Source organism: Ranitomeya imitator, chromosome 1 (assembly GCF_032444005.1).
Source record: "Ranitomeya imitator isolate aRanImi1 chromosome 1, aRanImi1.pri, whole genome shotgun sequence".
Taxonomy (NCBI): domain Eukaryota; kingdom Metazoa; phylum Chordata; class Amphibia; order Anura; family Dendrobatidae; genus Ranitomeya; species Ranitomeya imitator.
The window spans coordinates 182927807-182953107 of NC_091282.1; the positions used below are offsets into that span (position 1 = coordinate 182927807).

The 25301-nt window shown below is 41.1% G+C and overlaps 1 protein-coding gene across 1 annotated transcript in view; it reads right to left on the bottom strand.

The window, feature by feature from the left end:
* TMEM232 (transmembrane protein 232) overlaps positions 1-25301 on the bottom strand; it is a 494818-nt gene that overhangs the window by 398496 nt on the left and 71021 nt on the right. The window contains exons 5-7 of the mRNA XM_069752641.1: positions 21987-22086; positions 21648-21775; positions 6504-6676 (exon numbers count right to left, since the gene is read on the bottom strand). Coding sequence (XP_069608742.1) covers positions 6504-6676; positions 21648-21775; positions 21987-22086 — 401 coding nt within the window. The remainder of the gene's footprint in view (positions 1-6503; positions 6677-21647; positions 21776-21986; positions 22087-25301) is intronic.

Below are 25301 nucleotides of genomic sequence, written 5' to 3' on the forward strand. Positions count from 1 at the left end.
AGGGGGAGGGCTTCCTGTTGGCTAGGGATTTATCAGGCTGCCAATTTATCTTACAAATACTGAGGTAAAAATACTGAGCAAATAACGTGTTAACGAGGTCTAATACAGGAGATCACACAGGTATATACTATATACAGGGGAGATGACACACAGATATATACTATATACAGGAGAGATGACACACAGGTATATACTATATAAAGGAGGAGATGACATACAGGTACATACTATATACAGGAGGAGATGACATACAGGTATATACTATATACAGGAGGAGATGACACACAGGTATATACTATATACAGGAGCAGATTACCTACAGGTATATACTATGTACAGGAGGAGATGACATACAGCTATATGCTATATATAGAAGATGACATACAGGTATATACTATATACAGGAGGAGATGACACACAGATATATACTATATACAGGGGAGATGACACACAGGTATATACTATATACAGGAGGAGATGACATACAGGTATATACTATATATAGAAGGAGATGACATACAGGTATATACTATATATAGGAGGAGATGACATACAGGTATATACTATATATAGGAGGAGATGACATACAGGTATATACTATATAGAGGAGGAGATGACATACAGGTATATACTATATATAGGAGGAGATGACATACAGGTATATACTATATACAGGGGAGATGACACACAGCAGGTATATACTATATACAGGGGAGATGACATACAGGTATATACTATGTACAGGAGATGACATACAGGTGTATACTATATATAAGGGAGATGACAAACATGTATATACTGAGGTGAAAATGAGAGGTGTGAGGTGAAAATGAAAAGGTGTGAGTGCAAAATGAGAGGAGTGAGGGAAAATAGTGGAGTGATCGGAAAATGACAGATGTGAGGTCGAAATGACAAGTGTTAGGGGGAATGAGAGGAGTGAGGGAGAAAATGAGAGGTGTGAGGGAGAAAATGAGAGATGTGAGGGGGAAAATTAAAGATGTGATTGGGAAAATGAGAGGCGTGATGGGAAAATAAGAGAAGTGACATGCTATAACTAACCACAGATATTTACTATGCCCAGGCAACGCCGGGCTCTTCAGCTAGTGTATTATATTCTTTTATTCAAAGTTTTCACTCATCAACGAATTCTCCATTTGCAATAATTGCAGCTTTGCAGATATTAGTTTGCTAGAACTCATCCATCCATTATACACTTTTCAAGTCATCCACCGAGCCATTGCCTTTGATATTTGTGTTACGTGTCTTCCTGTAGTTCCACAAGCAGGAATTATCTTTTTCCTATTGTAGATGGCACGGCATTTAACACGTGCTGGAGTGAGACGCTCCTGATTTGTGAAGGGGCATATACCTCTGTGTGTGCCTCATCCCCAATCTTACTTCAGTCCCCGCTGGTGTAAGATTTGCAGCACAGTGAACGATGATGATGATCAGCTAAGACGTCCCTGTCCTGCCCTGAGTTGCTCCAAAATTATGGGACTTTTCAAAGCTTTTTACGCCAGAATACAAGTGTGAAATCGTTGATGGCGCTGGCCCATGGTTTGGAAAGGAATTTGGCTCGGTAACCCCTCTCTGAGCAGAAACCAAGAGTTGGTTTGTAAAAAACCTCCTGCTCTGGTAGACTTGAGCTACACGTGAATGACATGGTTAGACATTTATCTGTATGACCGTCATGTAATACTACATATTCCCTGCAGAGACCACTATAGTGAACTGATTTGCCAGACATGGCTTCCACTAGCAACATCACCTACTATGGACAAAAGTATTTGCACGCCTACACATTAGGCCAAAGGAATTTTTATTACATCCTTTTCTAAATCCATAGGCATTAATACAGCATTTTGCCTCTTCAGCTTCAGCTTCCACTCTTCTAGGAAGGCTTTCTACAAGATTTTGGAGTTTAGGAGGAGCGGCCCTGGCTCAAAATCTCCAATGTACACTGTGCTCCAAAATATTATGCAAATTGGATTTAAGTGTCATAAAGGTTTAATTGTTTTGTTTTCCAAATAAACTCGTGGATGGTATTGTGTCTCGGGGTCAATGGATCACTGAAATCAATCTTAAACACGATATAATTAGTTTTCCAGGTGATTCTAATTAAAGGAAAACGACTTAACCTTCGTCTGGCTGAGTAGGTACAATTGTAACTATTCCGTTTTAAAATTGCAATAACTTTTTTTTTCGAAAAGCCGTAGAGGGCTGATATTTCGTGACATCTCTGCAGTTTTGGTCCAGAATATATTGGCCAAATTTCAATAAAATACATATGAAGGTACAATTGTACATCTGCAGCCTGTTAACGTTGTAAAATTATGTAGCCTGACAAAGGTTGAAAATGATGTTCCACATTATTAAGAAGGCCACATGTATCAAGCAATATGGGAAAGAAAAAGGATCTCTCTGCTGCTGAAAAGCGTTAAATAGTGCAATGCCTTGGACAAGGTATGAAAACATTAGATATGTCACGAAAACTTAAGAGTGATCATCATACTGTGAAGAGATTTGTGACTGAAACAGAGTATAGACAGAGTTCATGCAGATAAAGGCATAATGAGGAAGGTTTCTGCCAGACAAATTCATTGGATTAAGAGAGCAGCTGCCAAAATACCATTACTTAGCAGCAAACAGTTCTTTGAAGCTGCTGGTGCCTCTGGAGTCCCTTGAACCTCATGGTGTAGGCTCCTTCAAAGGCTTGCCGTGGCACAAAAACCTACTATTCGGCCACCTCTAAACAGTGTTCACAAGCAGAAATGGTTGCAGTGGGCCCAGACATACATGACGACTAATTTTCAAACAGTTTTGTTTACTGATGAGTGTCGAGCAACCCTGGATGGTCCAGATGGATGGAGTAGTGGATGGTTGGTGGATGGTCACCATGTCCCAACAAGGTTGTGTTGTCAGCAAGGAGGTGGAGGAGTCATGTTTTGGCCCAGAATCATGGGGGAACAGCTGGTAGGGCCTTTTAAGGTTCTTGAAGGTGTGAAAATGACCTCTGCAAAGTATATAGAGTTTCTGACTGACAACTTTCTTCCATGGTTTAAAAAGCAAAAACGTGCCTTCAGGAGCAAAATCATCTTCATGCATGACAATGCACCATCTCATGCTGCAAAGAATACCTCTGAGTCATTGGCTGCTATGCGCATAAAAGGAGATAAACTCATGGTGTGGCCACCATCTTCCCTTGACCTCAACCCTATAGAGAACCTTTGAGGTATCATCAAGCAAAAGATCTATGAGGGTGGCCGGCAGTTCACATAAAAACAGCAGCTCTGGGAGGCTATTCTGAATTCATGCAAAGAAATACAAGCAGAAACTCTCCAAAAACTCACAAGTTCAATGGATGTAAGAATTGTGAAGGTGATATCAAAGAATGGTTCCTATGTTAACATGTAACTTGGCCTGTTAGGATGTTTTGAAGTTAAATAGCTTTTTTGTTAAGTGAATGTGACCTCCTGATGCTGCAAATTCCACAAATGAGCATTTTCAGCTCTTTAAAACATATCAAATGTTTAGAAATTCTACTGTGCCTAATAATTTGGAGCAGTGCATTTTGAGTTTTTATTCATTTTGGAGATTATAGTTATCATTGGGAGTTTTCTTCAATAAAATTTGATGTATACTCTAATGGGTGATGACTTTTATTGAACTGACTGTCATTTACACCGACCATTTAGGAAAATGTCATTTGCATAATAATTTGGAACATGGTGTAGTTCATCGTAAAGGTGTTTGATGGGGTTGAGGTCAGGGCTCTGTGATGGCCAGTCACGTTCTGCTAGGGTTGAGGTCAGGGCTCTGTGATGGCCAGTCAACTTCTACAAGGGTTGAGTTCAGGGTTCTGTGATGGCCAGTCAAGTTCTACCAGGGTTGAGTTCAGGGCTCTGTGATGGCAAATCAAGCTCTATCAGGGTTGAGTTCACGGCTCTGTGATGGCCAATCAAGTTCAACCACATCAAACTACCCAAATCATGCCTTTTGGAACTAATTTTGTTCACTGGGGCATGGTCATGCCAAACAGGGTTTTCCTCTAACGGTCACCATAAAGTTGGAAGGATATGATTGCCAAAAAAGTCTTGGTACACTAAAGCATTTGCATTTCCCTTCACTGGAATTAAAGGGCCTATGTCAACTCCTAAGATAACAACCCCATCCTACTGGCACAAAGCAGTACTAGTAATATTCTCCTGGCATTCACTTGTTCATCAGACTGACAAATAAAAAGAATTAATTACTTCATAGAACACATTTCCACTGCTCCAGAGCACACTGGTGGCGAGCTTTATACCACATCATCCAACTTTTACCACTGCACTTGGTGATGTAAGCCTTGCATTCACTGCTCACACAGGAAAACCCATATCATGAAGCTCATTATAGTTTTTGTGGACAACCTCTGCTTTAAGGGTGGTTTCACACTTGCGTTTTTGTCTGCAGCGTGTTTTGCAAAAAAAACGCATGCGTTTTTTTTCCCTATATTTAACATTGAAAACGCATGCGTTTTTTGGTGTACGCGTTTGCATGCGTTTTTGAACGCATGCGTTTTTTTACTGCATGCGGTCATTTTCAGAAATGCAACTTGTAGTATTTTTGAGAGGCGTTTTTTGGACCAAAAAAACCGCAGGCGTTTTCATGCGTTTTTTTGGGGTCAAAAAATACATTGGAGTCAATGGGGACGCATGCGTTTTTTGTGCATGCGTTTTTTTGCGTTAAAAATGCATGCTTTTTTTATTAAAAAAACAGAAAACACACTGATATGCCACCCCCCAACATAAAGGTGATAAAGGGATCCTAACCCTAACCCTAACCCTACCCCTAACCCTAAGGGATCCTAACCCTAACCCTACCCCTAACCCTACCCCTAACCATACCCCTAACCCTACCCCTAACCCTAATACCTTTAGGGTTAGGGGTAGGGTTAGGATCCCTTAGGGTTAGAGGTAGGGTTAGGGGTAGGGTTAGGGTTAGGATCCCTTAGGGTTAGGGGTAGGGTTAGGGTTAGGATCCCTTAGGGTTAGGGTTAGCGGTAGGGTTAGGGTTAGGATCCCTTTAGGGTTAGGGTTAGGGTTATGATCCCTACCCCTAACCCTACCCCTAACCCTACCCCTAACCCTAACTATTTCTGTTTATAGTGGGTTTTTTACTTTATCTTGATGATTGGCAGCTGTCACACATTTCTCAGCATGCGTTTAAAAAACGCAAACGCATGAAAAAACGCATGTAAACGCGTCAAAATGCCGCGTTTTTTTCACCACATGCAAAAACGCATGCGTCAAAAAAACGCAGCGTTTGCACGCGTTTACATGCGTTTTTTCACCATGCGTTTTTTTTTGCGTTTTTTTACCGCAAAAACGCACCCAAAAAAACGCAAATGTGAAACCAGCCTAACTAAATGTTTGGCCCTGATAAAATAAAAAAACCTATACTCACCACTTACCTCCTGAGCTGGTGCCGTTCCATCGGTGTCAGCACTCGCAGTCCTGGAGCTCTCATGCAGTGTTGTGACATGTGGTGCCCGGAGCCTAATCAGACTCGGCGTCATTGTTTCTGCATTTGTACAGATTGAACATGAAGAGGAAGTAAAAGGTCAGCTGCAGCCCGGACTTCCTCTCCATGTTCAATCAGTAGTGGAGACAGGGACACCAGTGCTGATTGGGCGCCGGGCACCATGTGTCAGAATAGCACACTAGCGTTCCCGGACGGCGAGTGCTGACACCGATGGAACGGCACCAGCTCAGGAGGTAAGTGGTGAGTATAGGTTTTTTTATTTTATATGGGCCAAACATTTAGTTCAAGAAGGGATGTCCTAGTAGTGGACAACTTCTTTAATACCAGTTTGAGTTTTGGAACACTGCAGTTATTGATTCAGCTGAGATTTAGTGACTTTCATGCATGATTCGCCTCAGCCCCAGGGACCCCGCTCTGTAGTTTATGTGTTTTGCAACTTCTGATGTGGTTCCTAAATGCTTCCACTTTTCAGTAACACCACTCCCAGTTAGTTATTTAGGGAGAACATAGCATCCCATTACAGGACCATGTTCACGTTCAGTGACGTCATAGAACAACCCATTGTTTCACAAATGGTAGTACATATTGTATGGCTAGGGACTTAGTTTTATACACTTTGGCAATGGGACAAAGTGAAAAACCTGAATTCAGTGAGTAGGAAGGGTATCTTTCATGAACTGTAGGTGAACATGTATGCAGTGCTCTCTTCTGAGATGGATAGCAGATCCTACATCTGTCAGACATCTATGGAATATCTTATTTATGTGCCATAAATGTCCCAAAAGGAATCACCCAATTGAAAAGTAGCCGTTTGAGTCAAACTGTAAAAATGATGACAAAAAACAAGCGTTTGGGGGAAATGAAGAAAGGTTCACAATGTAAAGGAGATATTTTTTTTGAAAATGCCAAATTAAATTACTATGTAAATTTCCAATAATGTTCTGCAGGCAATGAAATCAAGTCTGTTTGATACAAACCCGTTTTCCTGATGTAGATGTTCCTTTACGAGGAAAAGATGCTTGCTAACATCATGTAAATGTGTAATATTATTTTGAGTGTGCTGCCAAATCCGAAGCGCGTGCCAAAGGAATGTGTCTGTTTCAGCGGTTCTTGAATCTAAATGCAATTTGTCTTTGAGATTTGGTTGTTCCTGTAAGACATGAGTAGAAATACCTGAAGAACACTGCCAAGTAAACACGACATGCTGTATATTATGTCTTATCACAGAAGAAACTACGCCTGTTACATATTTCTACAGAAAGCACATATTTCATGTTGAAGGCAATTGTACAATAGCTAAAGAAAGGAACAAAAACTACAACCTATTTATTCACATGATCATAGTTTGCTTAAAGGGAACCTGTCACCAGAAATCACGCTGTTAAGCTGCAGATATGGGGTTACTCTGCAGGTTAACAGCATTATGCTGCCCGACGCCAAATGCAGAGGAGAGAAAATGGCCTTTAGTCTCCCCACCAACATTCGTCAGCGGGGCGGCGCGGTTCAGTCACTGATCTGAGTATACAGAGCGGCTGCTGTAACTGCACCCCAAGCCATGACTGACAGCAGAGCCCCAATGTAGAGCCAGTGTCGGTCAGTGCTGGGGGCACAGATACAGCTACCGTTCTATATACTCAGAGCGCTGACTGAACCGGAGCCGACCCCGCTACTATGCCTGAATATTGGCAGGAAGAATAAAGATCATTTCCTCCCCGCTGCTTTCAACATAATAACGCTGTTAACTTGCAGATTATTCGCATATCTGCAGGTTAACAGCGTTATTTCTGGTGACAGGTTCCCTTCAAAGGGGATTCATGGATTTTAACTTCGATGGCCTACTCTTAGGATAGGCGATGAGATGTTCCCAGTGTTAGCTCTGTTCCAAAGCTGCACAGCTCCACCGACGGAATAGTGGCCAAGGCTGGGTACTGCACATCCAGCACTTATTGATGTTAATAGGGGGCAGATTGCAGTACCTGGCCGCAATCATTATACAGTCAACAGAGCTGCCCTGTGCAGCTCCATAACTGAGCAGTTCCGACCAACGCCAACACAAGGAATAGCTGATCGGGGGGGGGTGCTGGGTGTCACACTTTCACCATTCAGACATTGATAAGGATAAGGATAGACCTTCAATGTCAAAGGTACATTACTGCCTGTGACCATGGCACTATGCTGCACTGATGACATGCCTTACTGACGAACCTCAATACAATTCTTGTGGGGAAACACGTTGAGATTTCAGTGTGGAACATGGACTCCCCGGATATAGAGCATGTCACAGTCATGATAATTAGTCATGTGTATTGAAGTGTGGCACCTGGATGTTAAATAATTTCTATGCCTCGACTGTTTATTGCTGGGTCATTTTTGAAGGGTCTATTTTTCAGCAGTGTTAGAGATTGAATATCCTTTCTCCATTGCTAATTGCATACTGCTTGATAGGCCGAGTTTTCCTATATGATATCTGCTTATACATTGCTTATAAATTTGTGGATGGTGGTTTAATAATAATATTGGACTGATATTGGCAATATGCAGGGTACTGTTTGTTTATTAGTTTCTACTGGTGCTGCACTTTAGATTTAAGTTTGTAATAGGGTCCTTAGGGAGACTCATCATGGAGTGGGGGTGCGATATTGAACATATTAGGGTGCCAACCTCCGCTGACAGGTAAGGAAACCATAAGATTTACTAAGGCCTTTTCTATAAATATTTGATGGTAGGAGAGTTTTTAACTACCGTACAATAATTAATAAATTAAAAGTTATAATCATTTTTTCTTGGCTTCCTTTTTATACTAAATTTCATAATTTAAATTAAACTTGCAAAATAAAATCCCAAACTATTGGTCCTACTAGTAAAACGAGTCATACAGGAACCAAGTGTGTTGACCAGGTATACGTGGTTAGGTGTATTAGGTCCCATAAATACTGCATCTTTCCTATTTTTGAATGGTGGATATCCATACATCGATCATAAATTCCCTGTCAAACACAAATCTTAAATGCTTCTCTGCAAACTTCCACAGCTGCACAATAGTTCTACCGACGGCTCTCCAGTGGATAGGTGATAACTTGCTCATCCATAAGTGTCCCACCTCTGGCATCTTTACCGATGAATTGGAATTTCTATCCATGTTACAAAATGATGATGTGGCCGGTTGGACACCAAACCACTGCTGCATGCATTCTCTATGGAGCTTCCATGAAAAATGAAACATGGCAGGCACTTGGCGCCACCATCGGGACTGAACGGAGTGGCGGTCGAGCTTGTGCATTGCTGCACCATTCTGATAAGGATAAAAGTTCCTTGTTCTGTTGATTGATGCAAGTCCCAACGGTCGGACACCCATTGATGAACATGTTGTCATCTACCCTGTTGATAGGTGATAATTTGTTTCCACTGGACAATGTCTTTAAGAACATCTTCACTTGTTTTCCAAGTCTCCTAGTCCATGGCAAATGCTACAATGGTGATTAATGCCTTTTGCTGAACATCCTGTTAACTGGAAAGAAAATTATTTCCACATCACAGTAAAGTCTGAGCAATGTTATAAGCAAGAAATACATAATGGCACATTATATGAACCGAGAATCACTGTGAAAGTGACAGATAAACCTATAGGATGCTTTTGAGTCTCCCCTTATGATCAGGCATTAATATACACGTGCTTCTCACAAAATTAGAATATAAAAAAGTTAATTTATTTCAGTTATTCAATACAAAAAGTGAAACTCATATATTATATAGAGTCATTACAAACAGAGTGATCTATTTCATGTGTTTATTTATGTTAATGTTGATGATTATGGCTTACAGCCGATGGAAACACAAAAGTTATTATCTCAGTAAATTAGAATAATTAACAAAAACACCTGCAAAGGCTTCCTAAGGGTTTAAAATGGTCCCTTAGTCTGTTTCAGTAGGCTCCACAATCATGGGGAAGACTGCTGACTTGACAGATGTCCAGAAGGCAGTCATTGGCACACTCCATAAGGTCATTGCTAAAGAAGCTGGCTGTTCACAGAGTGCTGTATCCAAGCATATTGATGGAACGCTGAGTGGAAGGAAAAAGTGTGGTATTCCTTTTTGCAAGCTAAACATTCCTAGATCATTTAACCGTTCCTCATAGGATATACGTTGCAGTCCGCTCACCATCCTGGTAGCTCTTCTCTTAACTTGCTCCAGTTTTTCAATGTCTCTTTTAACTCCTTTGTGGCCATATGTATTTTTGCTTTTGTGTTTTTGTTTTTTGCTCCCCTTCTTCCTAGAGCTATAACGTTTTTAGTTTTCGGTCGATATGGCCATGTGAGGGCTTGTTTTTGCGGGACGAGTTGTACTTTTGAACAAAGCCATTGGTTTTAACATATCATGTACTGGAAAACAGGAAAAAAATTCCAAGTGCTGTGAAATTGCAAAATGGTGCAATTCCACAGTTGCTGTTGTTTTTTTTTTTTTACCATGTTCACTAAATGCCAAAACTGGCCATTATGATTCTCCAGGTCACTCCAAGTTCATAGACACCAAACATGTCTAGGTTCTTTTTTATTTAAGTGGCTAAAAAAAAATCCAAACTTTGGTTAAAAAAAAAACAACACAATTTTCCGAGACCTGTAGCGTCTTTATTTTTCGTGATTTGAGGCTGTGTGATTGCTCATTTTTGGCGTGCCGAGCTGATGTTTCGCAGGACCCGGCTACCCTTAAAGGTATATACCCACTATTATTTATGTCCCTTTAGCACATATCACTTTATAATAATTTGAGCACATGTTTTTGCTTGCTGTGGGCATATAACCACTATTCCCTTGTCCTTCGTGCACATAGCACCTTTTAGCATGGTTTGAACACATGCTTTGCTGGCTGTAGGCCTTTAGCACATTGCACTTTATGTATTGTATGGATACAGGCAATATGCGGTGGATTGAGGCACATTGTTTATTTTTTAGTAATATTTAATTGATTTTGTTTTTATTTTATGGGACTATTTATGTGGGTACCTGGTTGCCAATAACATCTTATGAATTAATTTTGTATGTCCTGTTGCGCGTACATATTTATTGTTTTTAGATGGTTGCCATGAGTAATTTGGAATAAAGATATTTCTGTGATATAATACCTGCGTGTGGTCTCTCTGGCAATCCATAGGGTGGTTGGTTCTTTTGCGTACTTGGTGGTGGTAGTCACCAACGTTCATAGAACACCGTGAAGAGCTAGTAATTTTAATGTTTTTATAGTCTTTTATATATTTTATTCAAGTGATCTCTGGTGTTTCTATGTTTTAATACCCCTCCTCACATGTAAAGCGCCATGAAATAAATGGCGCTATATAATAAATAATAATAATAATAATAATATTGCCTCCTATTTGTATTTGGTGCGTTCTGCCAGTCCTAACACATATGGGGCTCATTATTCTGTATGGAGCAATATATGGTGCTCATTATTCTGTATGGAGGACTATACTGAGCTATTAATGTCAGATGTAATGTCAATGTAAGAAGTGAAATCTTTGGCATTGTATAATAATACATAACCTGTATTATATGTTTTGCTGCCGAATCTGTGCACCATGATTTGTGGTATATGTGAAAGGGTCCCACTGAGACTCATTCGCCCGAGGCCCATGAAAACCTGGAGCCAGCCCTGACCACAATGTCTACCGTAAGTACATCTGCAACAGTAAATTCTTTATTTTGACTGTTGTGATTTAATATACTTTATTTACTATCACATAGACAAACCCTGTTAGAATAAAAACAGGAGTTTTTGCTGCAGTTTTTTAAGCTAACCTTAGAAGCAGATTTCTGGTTTAGCTAAAAAAAAAATCATCAAATGCATGATTTCAGCCTTAATCACTTCCAGTGGGACATCGTGCTATCCATCAGTCATCTGAACAATGGTCCCAGTGGTTAGGTGACTGTATGGACATGTTGGAGCTCTGGGAGTTCAGACTGGTAAGAAACACTTTCTTTTTTATTTTTAATGATTCTTCCCTTCTAAACAATTTTCAAAATGGGTTAAAATCCCCTTTAGGCATTTCTTGTATGTACTTTATATATACAGCCATAAACTTTTTTTCCACAAGAGAAAGTAATCTCCCTTGTGGCCCTCCTGCCTAGTAAATAATATTAATACTTTAATAGTTTGGCTTTGTATCCGCTTTAAACTTCACTGCTGCTTCTGAGCTTTCTCCATTTACAATTTCACAGTTTATTAAGCATTTTATTATTTCTCACTAGGGTCTTTACTACATACGTAACCACAACAGCATTTTGCTACACAAAACGTTGGCTTATGCCAGCAGACCTTAGGTAATGTTCCAATGATGCCACGCTGATATTGTGCCATGACTGCTTCTGGGGCAATCTAGGCAACAATCAGAATCACCTTAACAAATGAATCCTCAGTATAACATCCCCTTCTTAACACATTTTTTTTTAAACTTCATACATTATTAAATAGATCTCTTAGACCGGATGAGGCTGGTATGTCTACTTTAGAATTCCACGTCAGAATGTATGTATAATCATGTTTGAAAGGTTTCCTGTTGATATTAAAATGAGCATTTCATGAGTTTCTACTCTGCAGGGTCGACAAAGATCTTCAAAATAAGTACACCAGTTTCATCAGGTCTAAAAGATCTATTTGATAATGTGCACTTCTCATGTTGTTTAAGGCAGTGTTACATTGCATGTGCCATGTGCAGACTGCCTAGGCTAAGATTACAAATTGAAAATTGCAAGATGTAAAATTATTTTTTTAACACAAATCGTAATATTTATATAAAAAAAAAACATTTTCAACATTCAAAAAACTATACATTTAATACAAAAGCTGATTTAAACAGTTGGTCATTTTCTGATGACACATTTCCTTTAACCCCTTACCGACATCCGTCGTACATGTACAGTGCAAGTCAGTAACAAGTATATGGAATGAGCTTACGCGGTTAGACTGCCCCATAGCCATCAGTACAGTATGCTACAGCCAGGACCTTTTTCTAACGATTATTAACCTGTTAAATGCCACTGGTGAACTCTGACAGCTGCTTTAACAGTGCGCCAGAATGGTGGCACGTCATTCTATGTGCCCATCAGCACACCCGTGACGTGATCACAGGGGCACTGACGGGTTGCTATGACAGTTGGGGGTCTGCTGAAGGCCTCCGTGCTTCTCATTACGGAGTTTCCTTGAAACCCCGTCTGTGGCCAGGCTTACAATGAGACTATGATATTTACTATATGCAACAATTCTATGGAATTACTGTATATTGCACAGATAATCACAGTTCCAGGGACTTTAATGGGACTAATAAATACAGTGAAAAGTACAAAAAAAAGTTTGTAAAAAATAAATAAAACAACATAAAAGTTGAATTCACCTCTCTTTTCCACTAATAAAAACAATTCCCAAAAAACAAATGTCGGAATTTCACTTTTTTTAAAAACAATTTCACCACACTTGGAATTTTCTTCATGTTTTCCCCATGCCTCCTGCCTCCGAGGAGGTTATTCGTACCGTCTGATTTACACCATAAAGTAATTAGGCAAAAAAGAGATATCCATCGAGCGTAGAAGGAACAGTAGTAGACTTTTTGCAAAGAAGTTCTCAATATTTAATGAATCAAATAATGTTACATGTATAGACTAAAAATTGACCTCTCACCCTCCTAAAACATATATATATATATACACATATATATATATACTATATATATATATATATATATATATATATATATATATATATATATATATAGTAATTAGGGAACATCATAACTCTGTACTTACTGGCCATCCACTGGTATGGCAACCGCGGAACTCCTTTCTCGTTGTTTTTGGTGGCCAGGTTGCATCGGGATGTGGTTGAACAGGTGTCTGCTTGAAGTGTTTGTGCGCATTCCAAAGTATCGCATACCCATCTGTCTGGTTCTCTTCTTCCACTACTCATTCCTAGCAAACATTTGCCCATGGATTTTATTACTGAGCTACTGGTATCAGCAGGCAAGACCGTGGTTCTGTTGGTTGTGGATAGGTTCAGTAAAATGGTGCATTGCATCGCTTTATCAGCAATTCCAAATGGCAGGACTCTTGCTCAGGTTTTTGCTAATGAGATTGTGAAGCTTCACGGGGTTCCCTCCGATGTGCTGTCAGATCGAGGGACCCAATTTGTTTCTAAGTTCTGGAAGGGGTTCTGTACTCGACTAGGGTGCAGCTGTTCTTTTCCTCTGCTTTCCATCCTCAGTCAAATGGACAGACCGAGCACACTAATCAAAATTTGGAGACTTACCTCAGGTATTCTGTCTCCGAAAACCAGGAAGATTGGGCATCTTACTTACTGTTGGCTGTGTTTTCTATTAATAATCATCGCCAAGAATCTACCGGCAGGTCACCGTTCTTTGGTGCATACAGTTTCCATTCATAGTTTGGTACTTTTAGTGGGGGGGCTTTGGAAGTTCCTGAAGAGGAACCTTTTGCTTCATCGCTCTCTTCAGTGTGGCAGGGGGGGATTAAGGGTAACTTGAAGGTAATGGAAGACAGGTACAAACGTATGGCTGACAGAAAATGCTCACCAGGTCTGGAGTGTGAATGACTTTGTGTGGTTGTCTACCAGGAATATCATGTTGAAGATCCCTTCCTAGAAACTGGGACCTAGGTTTATTGACTCCTATAAAATAAACCTGCAGCTTTTCGTCTTGAGTGACCCCAGGCTCTTAAAATCCACAATGTGTTCCACAGGTCTCTGCTCAAGAAGTATGTTGAACCTCTTGAGTCCTCTCCCCTACCACCTTCCCCAATCATTGATGATGGTAATTAGGAGTTCCAGATTTCAAGGATTGTTGATTCTCGTCTTCAACATCGTTCCTTGCAGTACATGGTGCACAAGAGGGGTTATGGTCCAGAAGAGGTGATGTAGGTTTCACTATCAGAATTGAATGCACCTAGACTAGTTAATTCATTCCATGCCTCTCACCCTGAGAAATCAGGTCCTGAGTGTCCAGAGGCCACTTGTAGAAGAGGGGGTACTGTCACAGGTGTGTCAGGGGTGACTGACACTCATCCTGGATCCGGCTTTAGAAGGCCTTTGAGATTAGCTTAAGTACCTTCTTGATTTTTGTATCGCTGTTGTGGAGCATTATCTATCTCCCTTTAGGACCCAATGGTTACCTTCACCTTTTGCTGCTAATTTGACACCTTTACTGAAGGTTTATATTCATTCCATATCTGCAGCATGGTTCTGGTGTTAGCGCTTATCTCTGTCTAGCTGAAAGTACTAACAGACGGTTAGTTCCTTCTCAGATGACTCTTGGAGGATTGCTGGCGTGACATTTCGGTTGTCTTCTCAGGCTAAGTGTTCCCCTCTCTGTCTTTTGTTGTAGTGGGGAATGACTAATGATACTTCACCCCCTCCATAACCAGGGCCTATCACTAGGGTCAGACAGGGATCAGGTTCCTGCTCAGTGATAGGTGCAGAACCTATATATTGACGGTTAGGGCAGACAGGGTGATTTTAGGCTACGTTCACACTAGCGTTCGGCTAGTGTGCGTCGCGCTAGCGTCGGGCGACGCAGCGGCGACGCACGCGTCATGCGCCCCTATGTTTAACATGGGGGACGCATGCGTTTTTGTTTGTTGCGTTTTCCGACACGTGCGTCTTTTTTGACGCTAGCGTCGGACCAAGAAAACGCAACAAGTTGCATTTTTCTTGCGTCTGATTTTCGTCAAAAAACGACGCACGCGTCGAAAAACGCAGCATTTTTGCGTGCATTTGCACGCGTTTTTCGGTGTGTTGTGCGTCGCGTCGCCGATGCAGCGGCGCACAACGCTAGTGTGAACGTAGTCTTAGATCTGCCTTCACTCCCCACTTCCCTTGTATTTGGGCTCCTCCCTCCCTCTCCCCATTGTTGTGCACTTATTTATCCTTTACCCAGCGTGACAGGTATTGGTATTTAAGGTATTAATTGACCCTGATCGGAAGCAAAACCGTCTGGGTCCTACACTGCAGGGTTTCAGCTGTCATATACAGCTGACACCCGCGGAATCGCCACTGCCGAGCGGCGCTATTCCCTTATTCCCCAATGCCATTTTTAAAACAGCAATGATGTAGTAAGGCCCCTTAACGGACGCCATTTTAATGCATATTGGCGGTCGTTACGGGGTTAAAATTCACAGCATGATTGTTTTATTACATGGCAATACACCTACTAATACACCAGGACCTACCAGCCAATCCAAGGAAGAACTTTAGTTAACCCATTCCTGACCTTGGACATACCCAGCACGTATGAGACCAAAGGCAGGATACAGATTCCCAACACACAGCAGGACTATAAGATTCCTGGAATATTTACATGTTCCTCTTCCAAAGTGGTGAACCTAATTCTGTGCACTATATGTCCTATTGAGGGTCTCTATGTGGGAGAAACAGGACAGATGGAAAATCAGGGGCTCTGTAAAAACAAAACCATGGTCAGGAAGACAAACAAAAATGTCGTGCACAACTGCCAGGAAAATTGTTCGGGATGCAAAGAAAAACCCACAAACAACATCAGCTGAAATAAAGGACTATCTAAAAACTATTGGTGTGGCAGTTTCAAGATTAAAATAAGGAGGCACTTGATGAAAAATGAGCTGCATGGTCAAGTCGCCAGAAGAAAGCCATTACTGCACAAATGTGACAAAGTATTTTGCCTACAATACGCAAAACAGCACAGAGACAAGCCTCAAAACTGCTGGAACAAGGAAATTTGGAGTGATAAGACCAAAAGTGAACTTTTTGGTCACAATCATAAACGTTACATTTGATGAGAGGTCATCAAGGCCTACAATGAAAGGAACACCATTCACACTGTAAAGCACGAAGGTGGAAAGCTGATGTTTTGGGGATGTGTGAGCTATAAAGGCACAGGAAACTTGGTCAAAGTTGAAGGAAAAATGAATGCAGCACGCTATCAGCAAATACTGCAGCCAAATTTGTAATCATCAACCCAGAAGCTGCGCATGGGATGTACTTGGACATTCCAACATGAGAATGATCCAAAACACAAGGCCAAGTCGACCTGTCATTGGCAACAGCAGAACAAATTGAAGGTTCTGGAGTGGCCATCTAATTCTCCTGACCTCAATATCATTGAGCCACTCTGGGGAGATCTCAAGCGTGCAGTTTATGCTAGACAGCCCAGGAATTTACAGGAACTGGAGGCTTTTTGCCAAGAAGAGTGGGAAGCTTTACTATCTGAGAAAATAGAGAACCTCATCCACAACTACCACAAAAGACTTCAAGCTGTCATTGATGTTAGAGGGGGCAATACCGGGTATTAAGAAATGGGTATGTGAACTTTTGATCAGGGTCATTTGGATGCTTTGGGCTGTCATTATGATTTAAAAAGAGAAAACAGAGTAATTTGACAATAAATGGCTTCACCCAACCACTAACCACGAGTGGAGAAAAATTTTTGGTGTTATCATTCATATTCTCTGGAAAAAAGGCCAAGAAAGTAAAAAAATTATGCCGGGGTATGTAAACTTTTGAGCACAACTGTATTTGTAGCAGAAATCATGATCTCCTTTGAACGGCGGCCACAAATCAGTGTTCACAGAGTATCGTAATGAAAGGCATGGGGGTCATCAGTATACGCTTGGCTGTCATGACAACCCATAGGCGTCTTGCGATCATGACAGTGACCGGTTGATTTTATTGTGAAATGATACACACCCCTGTTGGCGTTAGTTAAATCCCACTATCATAGATTAACAGCGGGATTTACCAGGATAAAATCACCGCTCCACCCACATGTGTTAACCCCTTTCTGACATCGGACGTACTATCCCGTCCATGTGGGGTGGGCCCCTATGACCATGGACGGGATAGTACGTCCAGCGCAATCGGCGGCTCTCACGGGGGGAGCGCCGCCGATCGCGGCCGGGTGTCAGCTGCCTATCGCAGCTGACATCCGGCACTATGTGCCAGGAGCGGTCACGGACCGCCCCCGGCACATTAACCCCTGGCACACCGCGATCAAAGATGATCGCGATGTGCCGGCGGTGCAGGGAAGCACCGCGCAGGGAGGGGGCTCCCTGCGGGCTTCCCTGAGCCCCCCGCAGCAACGCGATGTGATCGCGTTGCTGCGAGGGTCTTACCTCCCTCCCTCCCTGCTCGAGTCCCGGATCCAAGATGGCCGCGGATCCGGGTCCTGCAGGGAGGGAGGTGGCTTCACAGAGCCTGCTCAGAGCAGGCACTGTGAAGCAGCCTGCACTCCTATCAGATCGGTGATCTGACAGAGTGCTTTGCAAACTGTCAGATCACCGATCTGTGATGTCCCCCCCTGGGACAAAGTAAAAACGTAAAAAAAAAAAATTTTTCAAACGTGTAAAAAAAAAAAAAAAAAATATTCCAAAATAATGAAAAAAAAAAAAAAATATTATTCCCATAAATACATTTCTTTATCTAAATAAAAAAAAAACAATAAAAGTACACATATTTAGTATCGCTGCGTCCGTAACGGCCCGACCTATAAAACTGGCCCACTAGTTAACCCCTTCAGTAAACACCGTAAGAAAAAAAAAAAAAAAAACAAGGCAAAAAACAACGCTTTATTATCATACCGCCGAACAAAAAGTGGAATAACACGCGATCAAAAAGACCGATATAAATAACCATGGTACCGCTGAAAACGTCATCTTGTCTCGCAAAAAACGAGCCGCCATACAGCATCATCAGCAAAAAAATAAAAAAGTTATAGTCCTGAGAATAAAGCGATGCAAAAATAATTATTTTTTCTATAAAATAGTTTTTATCGTATAAAAGCGCCAAAACATAAAAAAATGATATAAATGAGGTGTCGCTGTAATCGTACTGACCCAAAGAATAAAACTGCTTTATCAATTTTACCAAACGCGGAACGGTATAAACGCCTCCCCCAAAAGAAATTCATGAATAGCTGGTTTTTGGTCATTCTGCCTCACAAAAATCAGAATAAAAAGCGATCAAAAAATGTCACGTGCCCGAAAATGTTACCAATAAAAACGTCAACTCGTCCCGCAAAATACAAGACCTCACATGACTCTGTGGACCAAAATATAGAAAAATTATAGCTCTCAAAATGTGGTAACGCAAAAAATATTTTTTGCAATAAAAAGCATCTTTCAGTGTGTGACGGCTGCCAATCATAAAAATCCGCTAAAAAACCCGCTATAAAAGTAAATCAAACCCCCCTTCATCACCCCCTTAGTTAGGGAAAAATTAAAAAAATGTATTTATTTCCATTTTCCCATTAGGGCTAGGGTTAGAGTTAGGGTTAGGGCTAGGGTTAGGGCTAGGGTTAGGGCTAGGGTTAGGGCTAGGGTTAGGGTTAGGGTTGGGGCTAAAGTTACAGTTAGGGTTTAGATTACATTTACGGTTGGGAATAGGGTTGGGATTAGGGTTAGGTGTGTGTCAGGGTTAGAGGTGTGGTTAGGGTTACTGTTGGGATTAGGGTTAGGGATGTGTTTGGATTAGGGTTTCAGTTATAATTGTGGGGTTTCCACTGTTTAGGCACATCAGGGGCTCTCCAAACGCGACATGGCGTCCGATCTCAATTCCAGCCAATTCTGCGTTGAAAAAGTAAAACAGTGCTTCTTCCCTTCCGAGCTCTCCCGTGTGCCCAAACAGGGGTTTACCCCAACATATGGGGTATCAGCGTACTCAGGACAAATAGGACAACAACTTTTGGGGTCCAATTTCTCCTGTTACCCTTGGGAAAATACAAAACTCGGGGCTAAAACATATTTTTTGTGGGAAAAAAAAAGATTTTTTATTTTCACGGCTCTGCGTTATAAACTGTAGTGAAACACTTGGGGGTTCAAAGTTCTCACAACACATCTAGATTAGTTCCCTGGGGGGTCTAGTTTCCAATATGGGGTCACTTGTGGGGGGTTTCTACTGTTTAGGTGCATTAGGGGTTCTGCAAACGCAATGTGACGTCTGCAGACCATTCCATCTAAGTCTGCATTCCAAATGGCGCTCCTTCCCTTCCGAGCTCTGCCATGCGCTCAAACGGTGGTTTCCCCCAACATACGGGGTATCAGCGTACTCAGGACAAATTGGACAACAACTTTTGGGGTCAAATTTCTCCTCTTACCCTCGGGAAAATACAAAACTGGGGGCTAAAAAATAATTTTGGGGGGAAAGATTTTTTTTTTTAATTTTCACGGCTCTGCGTTACAAACTGTAGTGAAACACTTGGGGGTTCAAAGCTATCACAACACATCTAGATGAGTTCCTTAGGGGGTCTAGTTTCCAAAATGGTGTCACTTGTGGGAGGTTTCTACTGTTTAGGTACATTAGGGGCTCTGCAAATGCAATGTGACACCTGCAGACCATTCCATCTAAGTCCTCATTCCAAATGGAGCTCCTTCCCTTCCGAGCTCTCCCATCCACCCAAACAGTGGTTTACCCCCACATATGGGGTATCAGCGTACTCAGGACAAATTGTACAACAACTTTTGGGGTCCAATTTCTTCTCTTACCCATGGCAAAATAAAAAATTGGGGGCGAAAAGATAATTTTTGTGAAAAAATATGATTTTTTATTTTTACGGTTCTACATTATAAACTTCTGTGAAGCACTTGGTGGGTCAAAGTGCTCACCACACCTCTAGATAAGTTCCTTAGGGGGTCTACTTTCCAAAATGGTGTCACTTGTGGGGGGTTTCAATGTTTAGGCACATCAGTGGCTCTTCAAACGCAACATGGCGTCCCATCTCAATTCCTGTCAATTTTGCATTGAAAAGTCAAACGGCGCTCCTTCCCTTCCGAGCTCTCCCTTCCGCCCAAACAGTGGTTTACCCCCACATATGGGCTATCAGCGTACTCAGGACAAATTGTACAACAACTTTTGGGGTCCAATTTCTTCTCTTACTCTTGGGAAAATAAAAAATTGGGGGCGAAAAGATAATTTTTGTGAAAAAATATGATTTTTTATTTTTACGGTTCTACATTATAAACTTCTGTGAAGCACTTGGTGGGTCAAAGTGCTCACCACACCTCTAGATAAGTTCCTTAGGGGGTCTACTTTCCAAAATGGTGTCACTTGTGGGGGGTTTCAATGTTTAGCCACATCAGGGGCTCTCCAAACGAAACATGGCGTCCCATCTCAATTCCAGTCAATTTTGCATTGAAAAGTCAAATGGCACTCCTTCGCTTCCGAGCTCTGCCATGCGCCCAAACAGTGGTTTACCCCCACATGTGGGGTATTGGCATACTCAGGACAAATTGTACAACAATGTTTGGGGTCCATTTTCTCCTGTTACCCTTGGTAAAATAAAACAAATTGGAGCTGAATTAACTTTTTTGTGAAAAAAAGTTAAATGTTCATTTTTATTTAAACATTCAAAAAATTCCTGTGAAGCACCAGAAGGGTTAATAAACTTCTTGAATATGGTTTTGAGCACCTTGAGGGGTGTAGTTTTTAGAATGGTGTCACACTTGGGTATTTTCTATCATATAGACCCCTCAAAATGACTTCAAATGAGATGTGGTCCCTAAAATAAAATGGTGTTGTAGAAATGAGAAATTGCTGGTCAACTTTTAACCCTTATAACTCCCTAACAAAAAAAAATTTTGGTTCCCAAATTGTGCTGATGTAAAGTAGACATGTGGGAAATGTTACTTATTAAGTATTTTGTGTGACATATCTCTGTGATTTAATTGCATAAAAATTCAAAGTTGGAAAATTGCGAAATTTTCATAATTTTCGCCAAATTTCCGTTTTTTTCACAAATAAACGCAGGTAACATCAAAGAAATGTTACCATTGTTACCATCATGAAGTACAATATATCACAAGAAAACAATGTCAGAATCACTGGGATCCATTGAAGCGTTCCAGAGTTATAACCTCACAAAGGGACAGTGGTCAGAATTGTAAATATTGGCCCGGTCATTAACGTGCAAACCACCCTTGGGGGTAAAGGGGTTAAAGAGATATGATTGCTGATTAAATCAACAGTCATGTGTTGGGACAAATGTTGGCTCAGAGTGTGAACCCACATCAAAGTCAGGGACACGACATATGACGTGAATATACGTCATATGTCACGAAGGTATTAAAACATTTTTAATAAAAAAAAAAAACACTCACCTGTATTAAGTTATTTGCTTCTTGTGGAGAGTCCAAATCACATATGATTTCGCCAACTGTCAACATTATATGTATAGATGAAAGAACATTTGGATATAGCTGATAAGTTGTTTCGCATGCCGGCAAGGCTGAGTTGGGATAAAATGGAAAAGTATTTTAAAAATCAGTACTGACGAGAAGCCGGCATAGATCCAGAGGCTGAAACAATCTCAACCGCTATCGGACAACAATGGTCTAAATAACATGGAGGAGCTTCACCAGACGCCATGCAGTTTACATGAACCTACATCTACAAAATGAAATACAAATGTATAGTTCTAAAAATATTTTAAATCCAACCTTTTATGTAAGTAGAAAGTCTGCTTTTTTCTTCCTCAAAATATTGTAGATGTCCAAGGAGATAAAAGATGTAAAGTCTTAGAAATGTCAAAAATCCAAGCTGTTGAAGTAATTAAAAAGAGTTACTTGTCTATATAAATAGTGTGATTGCCTTAGTATTAATTAGAACAATAATGGGTTCAATTTTGTATGTGTCTTAATTTTACTCCTCTTTATTTTAGTCCTCCTTTAGCAACTAATGCGAATTACAGTTCAATATGGGAATCAAGAACATTGCAAATATGAGCCAATGGGAGCAATCACTGTTATTATGTAGCAATTACAGATGATTTGAGCAAAAATAATATCATATTTCCACCTGTTATTTATTCCAAATAGTTCCAAAAAGAAGTATAAAACCAGGACAGGCTTTGAGGAGAAGAGTGTGAATTTACAGTCTCATGGTTCACAATCTCAGGTGTGGACTGATAGTAATATTCGGAGCCAAATTGCAATGCCATTATCTGTTCACATCTAGGTTATTGCTTTCATTTATTACAGTAGCTACAATGTTGTGCTGGATCCGTCTTAAATCAAAATGGGGTCCTTTGGAGTGTCACCAAATTACATGTGAAGGCTATTGCTACATGCTGTGCTTTTCTTACTGTCAAAGGTAAAGCAACTGCCAAAGGCAAGAAATGATGTAACTTGACAGTCATCAAAAAAAGTTATACAGTTAATATTTGTTTGATAGATTTATTTTTTAAGAAGTGAAGATTTCTGTTAGTTTTTTCTTCTTCAGATGGATCTAAACATAAACTGTACAAGTGTAAACCAGTACCTTTGGTTCATTGTGTAATGTAAGAGTTTGCTACATCAATATATTGCAAAGGTGAAGTGCACTTGGTGAAAAAGATTTATTAAAAGCTGAAAATATACTGTAAGACTATGATCACACAGCATTTTTACTCTACATTCAGCATACATCCTTCTGACACAAATGCAACATGTATATGGGCAGCATTATTTATCTGACTGTGACAAAATATTGTCCTTTTGGTATAAATTCAATCAATATGTGACATAAAAAATATGTTTCAAATGAGTAGTGAGGCATCCTGGAAATAAATTTACTCCAGGTAGCATCACATAACATCTTAAAGAAGCACTCTCATTAAAGTTTTTAACCTCTTAATATATTGCAATCATCGCTGTCACACATAACGATATCGTTAACGATATCGTTGCAACGTCACGCTTTTGGTGACGTAGCAACAATCCCGCTAACGATCTCGTTATGTGTGACAGCGACCAACGATCAGGCCCCTGCTGGGAGATCGTTGGTCATTGGGGAATGATCAGGACCATTTTTGGTCACTGATCACCCGCTGTCATCGCTGGATCGGCGTGTGTGACGCCGATCCAGCGATGTGTTCACTTGTAACCAGGGTAAATATCGGGTTACTAAGCGCAGGGCCGCGCTTAGTAACCCGATATTTACCCTGGTTACCATTGTAAAAGTAAAAAAAAACACTACATACTTACATTCTGATGTCTGTCACGTCCCCCGGCGTCCACTGTGTCAGCGCCGGCCGTAAAGCAGAGCACAGCGGTGACGTCACCGCTGTGCTCTGCTTTACGGCCGGCGCTGACACAGTCAGTGCAGGGAAACTCTCGGCAGCAGCGCGTGCATTAGCAGCGCTCCTGCCGAAAGCAGTTTTAACCCTGTGGATGCCGGCGGGGGACGTGACAGACATCAGAATGTGAGTATGTAGTGTTTTTTTTTTTACTTTTACAATGGTAACCAGGGTAAATATCGGGTTACTAAGCGCAGCCCTGCACTTAGTAACCCGATGTTTACCCTGGTTACCCGGGTGCTGCAGGGGGACTTCGGCATCGTTGAAGACAGTTTCAACGATGCCGAAGTCGTTCCCCTGATCGTTGGTCGCTGGAGAGAGCTGTCTGTGTGACAGCTCCCCAGCGACCACACAACGACTTACCAACGATCACGCCAGGTCGTATCGCTGGTCGTGATCGTTGGTAAGTCGTTTAGTATGACTTAAGCTTCAGGATCAAATTGTTAAATGGCCACCATATGAATGCACACCCATGCATTGCACTTATACCAACATGTGCTCTGCCTCAAATTTTGTAGAGCACTTAGATTCTTAATGTTAACATATGCCAAAAAAAATCCTAAAATATGCACCAAACACAAAATCCAAAGGCAATGTGAACATACAGTGGCATGTAAAAGTTTGGACACCCCTGCTCAAAATTCCTGTTATGGTGAACAGTTAAGTAAGTTGAAGATAAAATGATCTGTGAAAGGACTAAAGTTAAAGATGACACATCTCCTTTGCATTGCAGCCAAAAAATTATAAAAAAATTGTCATTTTTTACATTTTAAAAATTACAAAAAGGAAAATGGTCCGATGCAAAAGTTTGGGGACCTTTGGAGATTTGTGCTCTCAGTTAAATTTGATCTAGGTTTCAGACCTTAATTAGCCTGTTTGCATTATGGCTTGTTCACTATCATCATTAGGAAAGGCTGAGTGAGGCAAATTTCCCAGATATATAAAAACCCAGCCTCATCTAACCTCGTGTAAAAACAACAGCAGCCATAGATTCTTCTAAGCAGCTGCCTAGAACTCTGAAAATGAAAATGATGGAGGCCCACAAACCAGGAGAAGGCTACAAGAAGAGAGCAAAGCGTTTTCAAGTTGCACTTTCCTCAGATAAAAATTAAGAAATGACAGTTACCGTATTTTTCAGACTATAAGACACACCAGACCATAAGACGCATCTAGGTTTTAGAGGAGGTAATTAGGAAAAAAAAACTGAAGCAAAAAATGTGGTCAATTCTGTACTTCAGATCACCTATCCTGGTAAATATGGTCCCCTCATCCCCATTCTGGTATGCATGGCCCTCATCCCCATCCTGGTATGCAAGGCCCCATCCTTATTCTGGTATGATTGGCCCCATCCCAGTCTTGGTATGCATGGTCCCATTTTTATTCTGATATGAGTGATTGGCCCCATCCTGTTCCTGGTATGATTGATTGTCCCCATCCCATTCCCTGTATGATTGATTGGTCCCATCCCGTTCCTGGTATGACTGATTGGCCCCATCCCATTCCTGGTATGATTGATTGGCCCCATCAGTTCCTGGTATGATTGATTGGCCCCATTCAGTTCCTGGTAAGATTGATTGGCCCCATCCCGTTCCTGGTATACATGGCCCCATCCAGTTCCTGGTATGATTGACTGGCCCCATCCAGTTCTTGGTATGATTGATTGGCCCCATCCAGTTCCTGGTATGGTTGATTGGCCTCA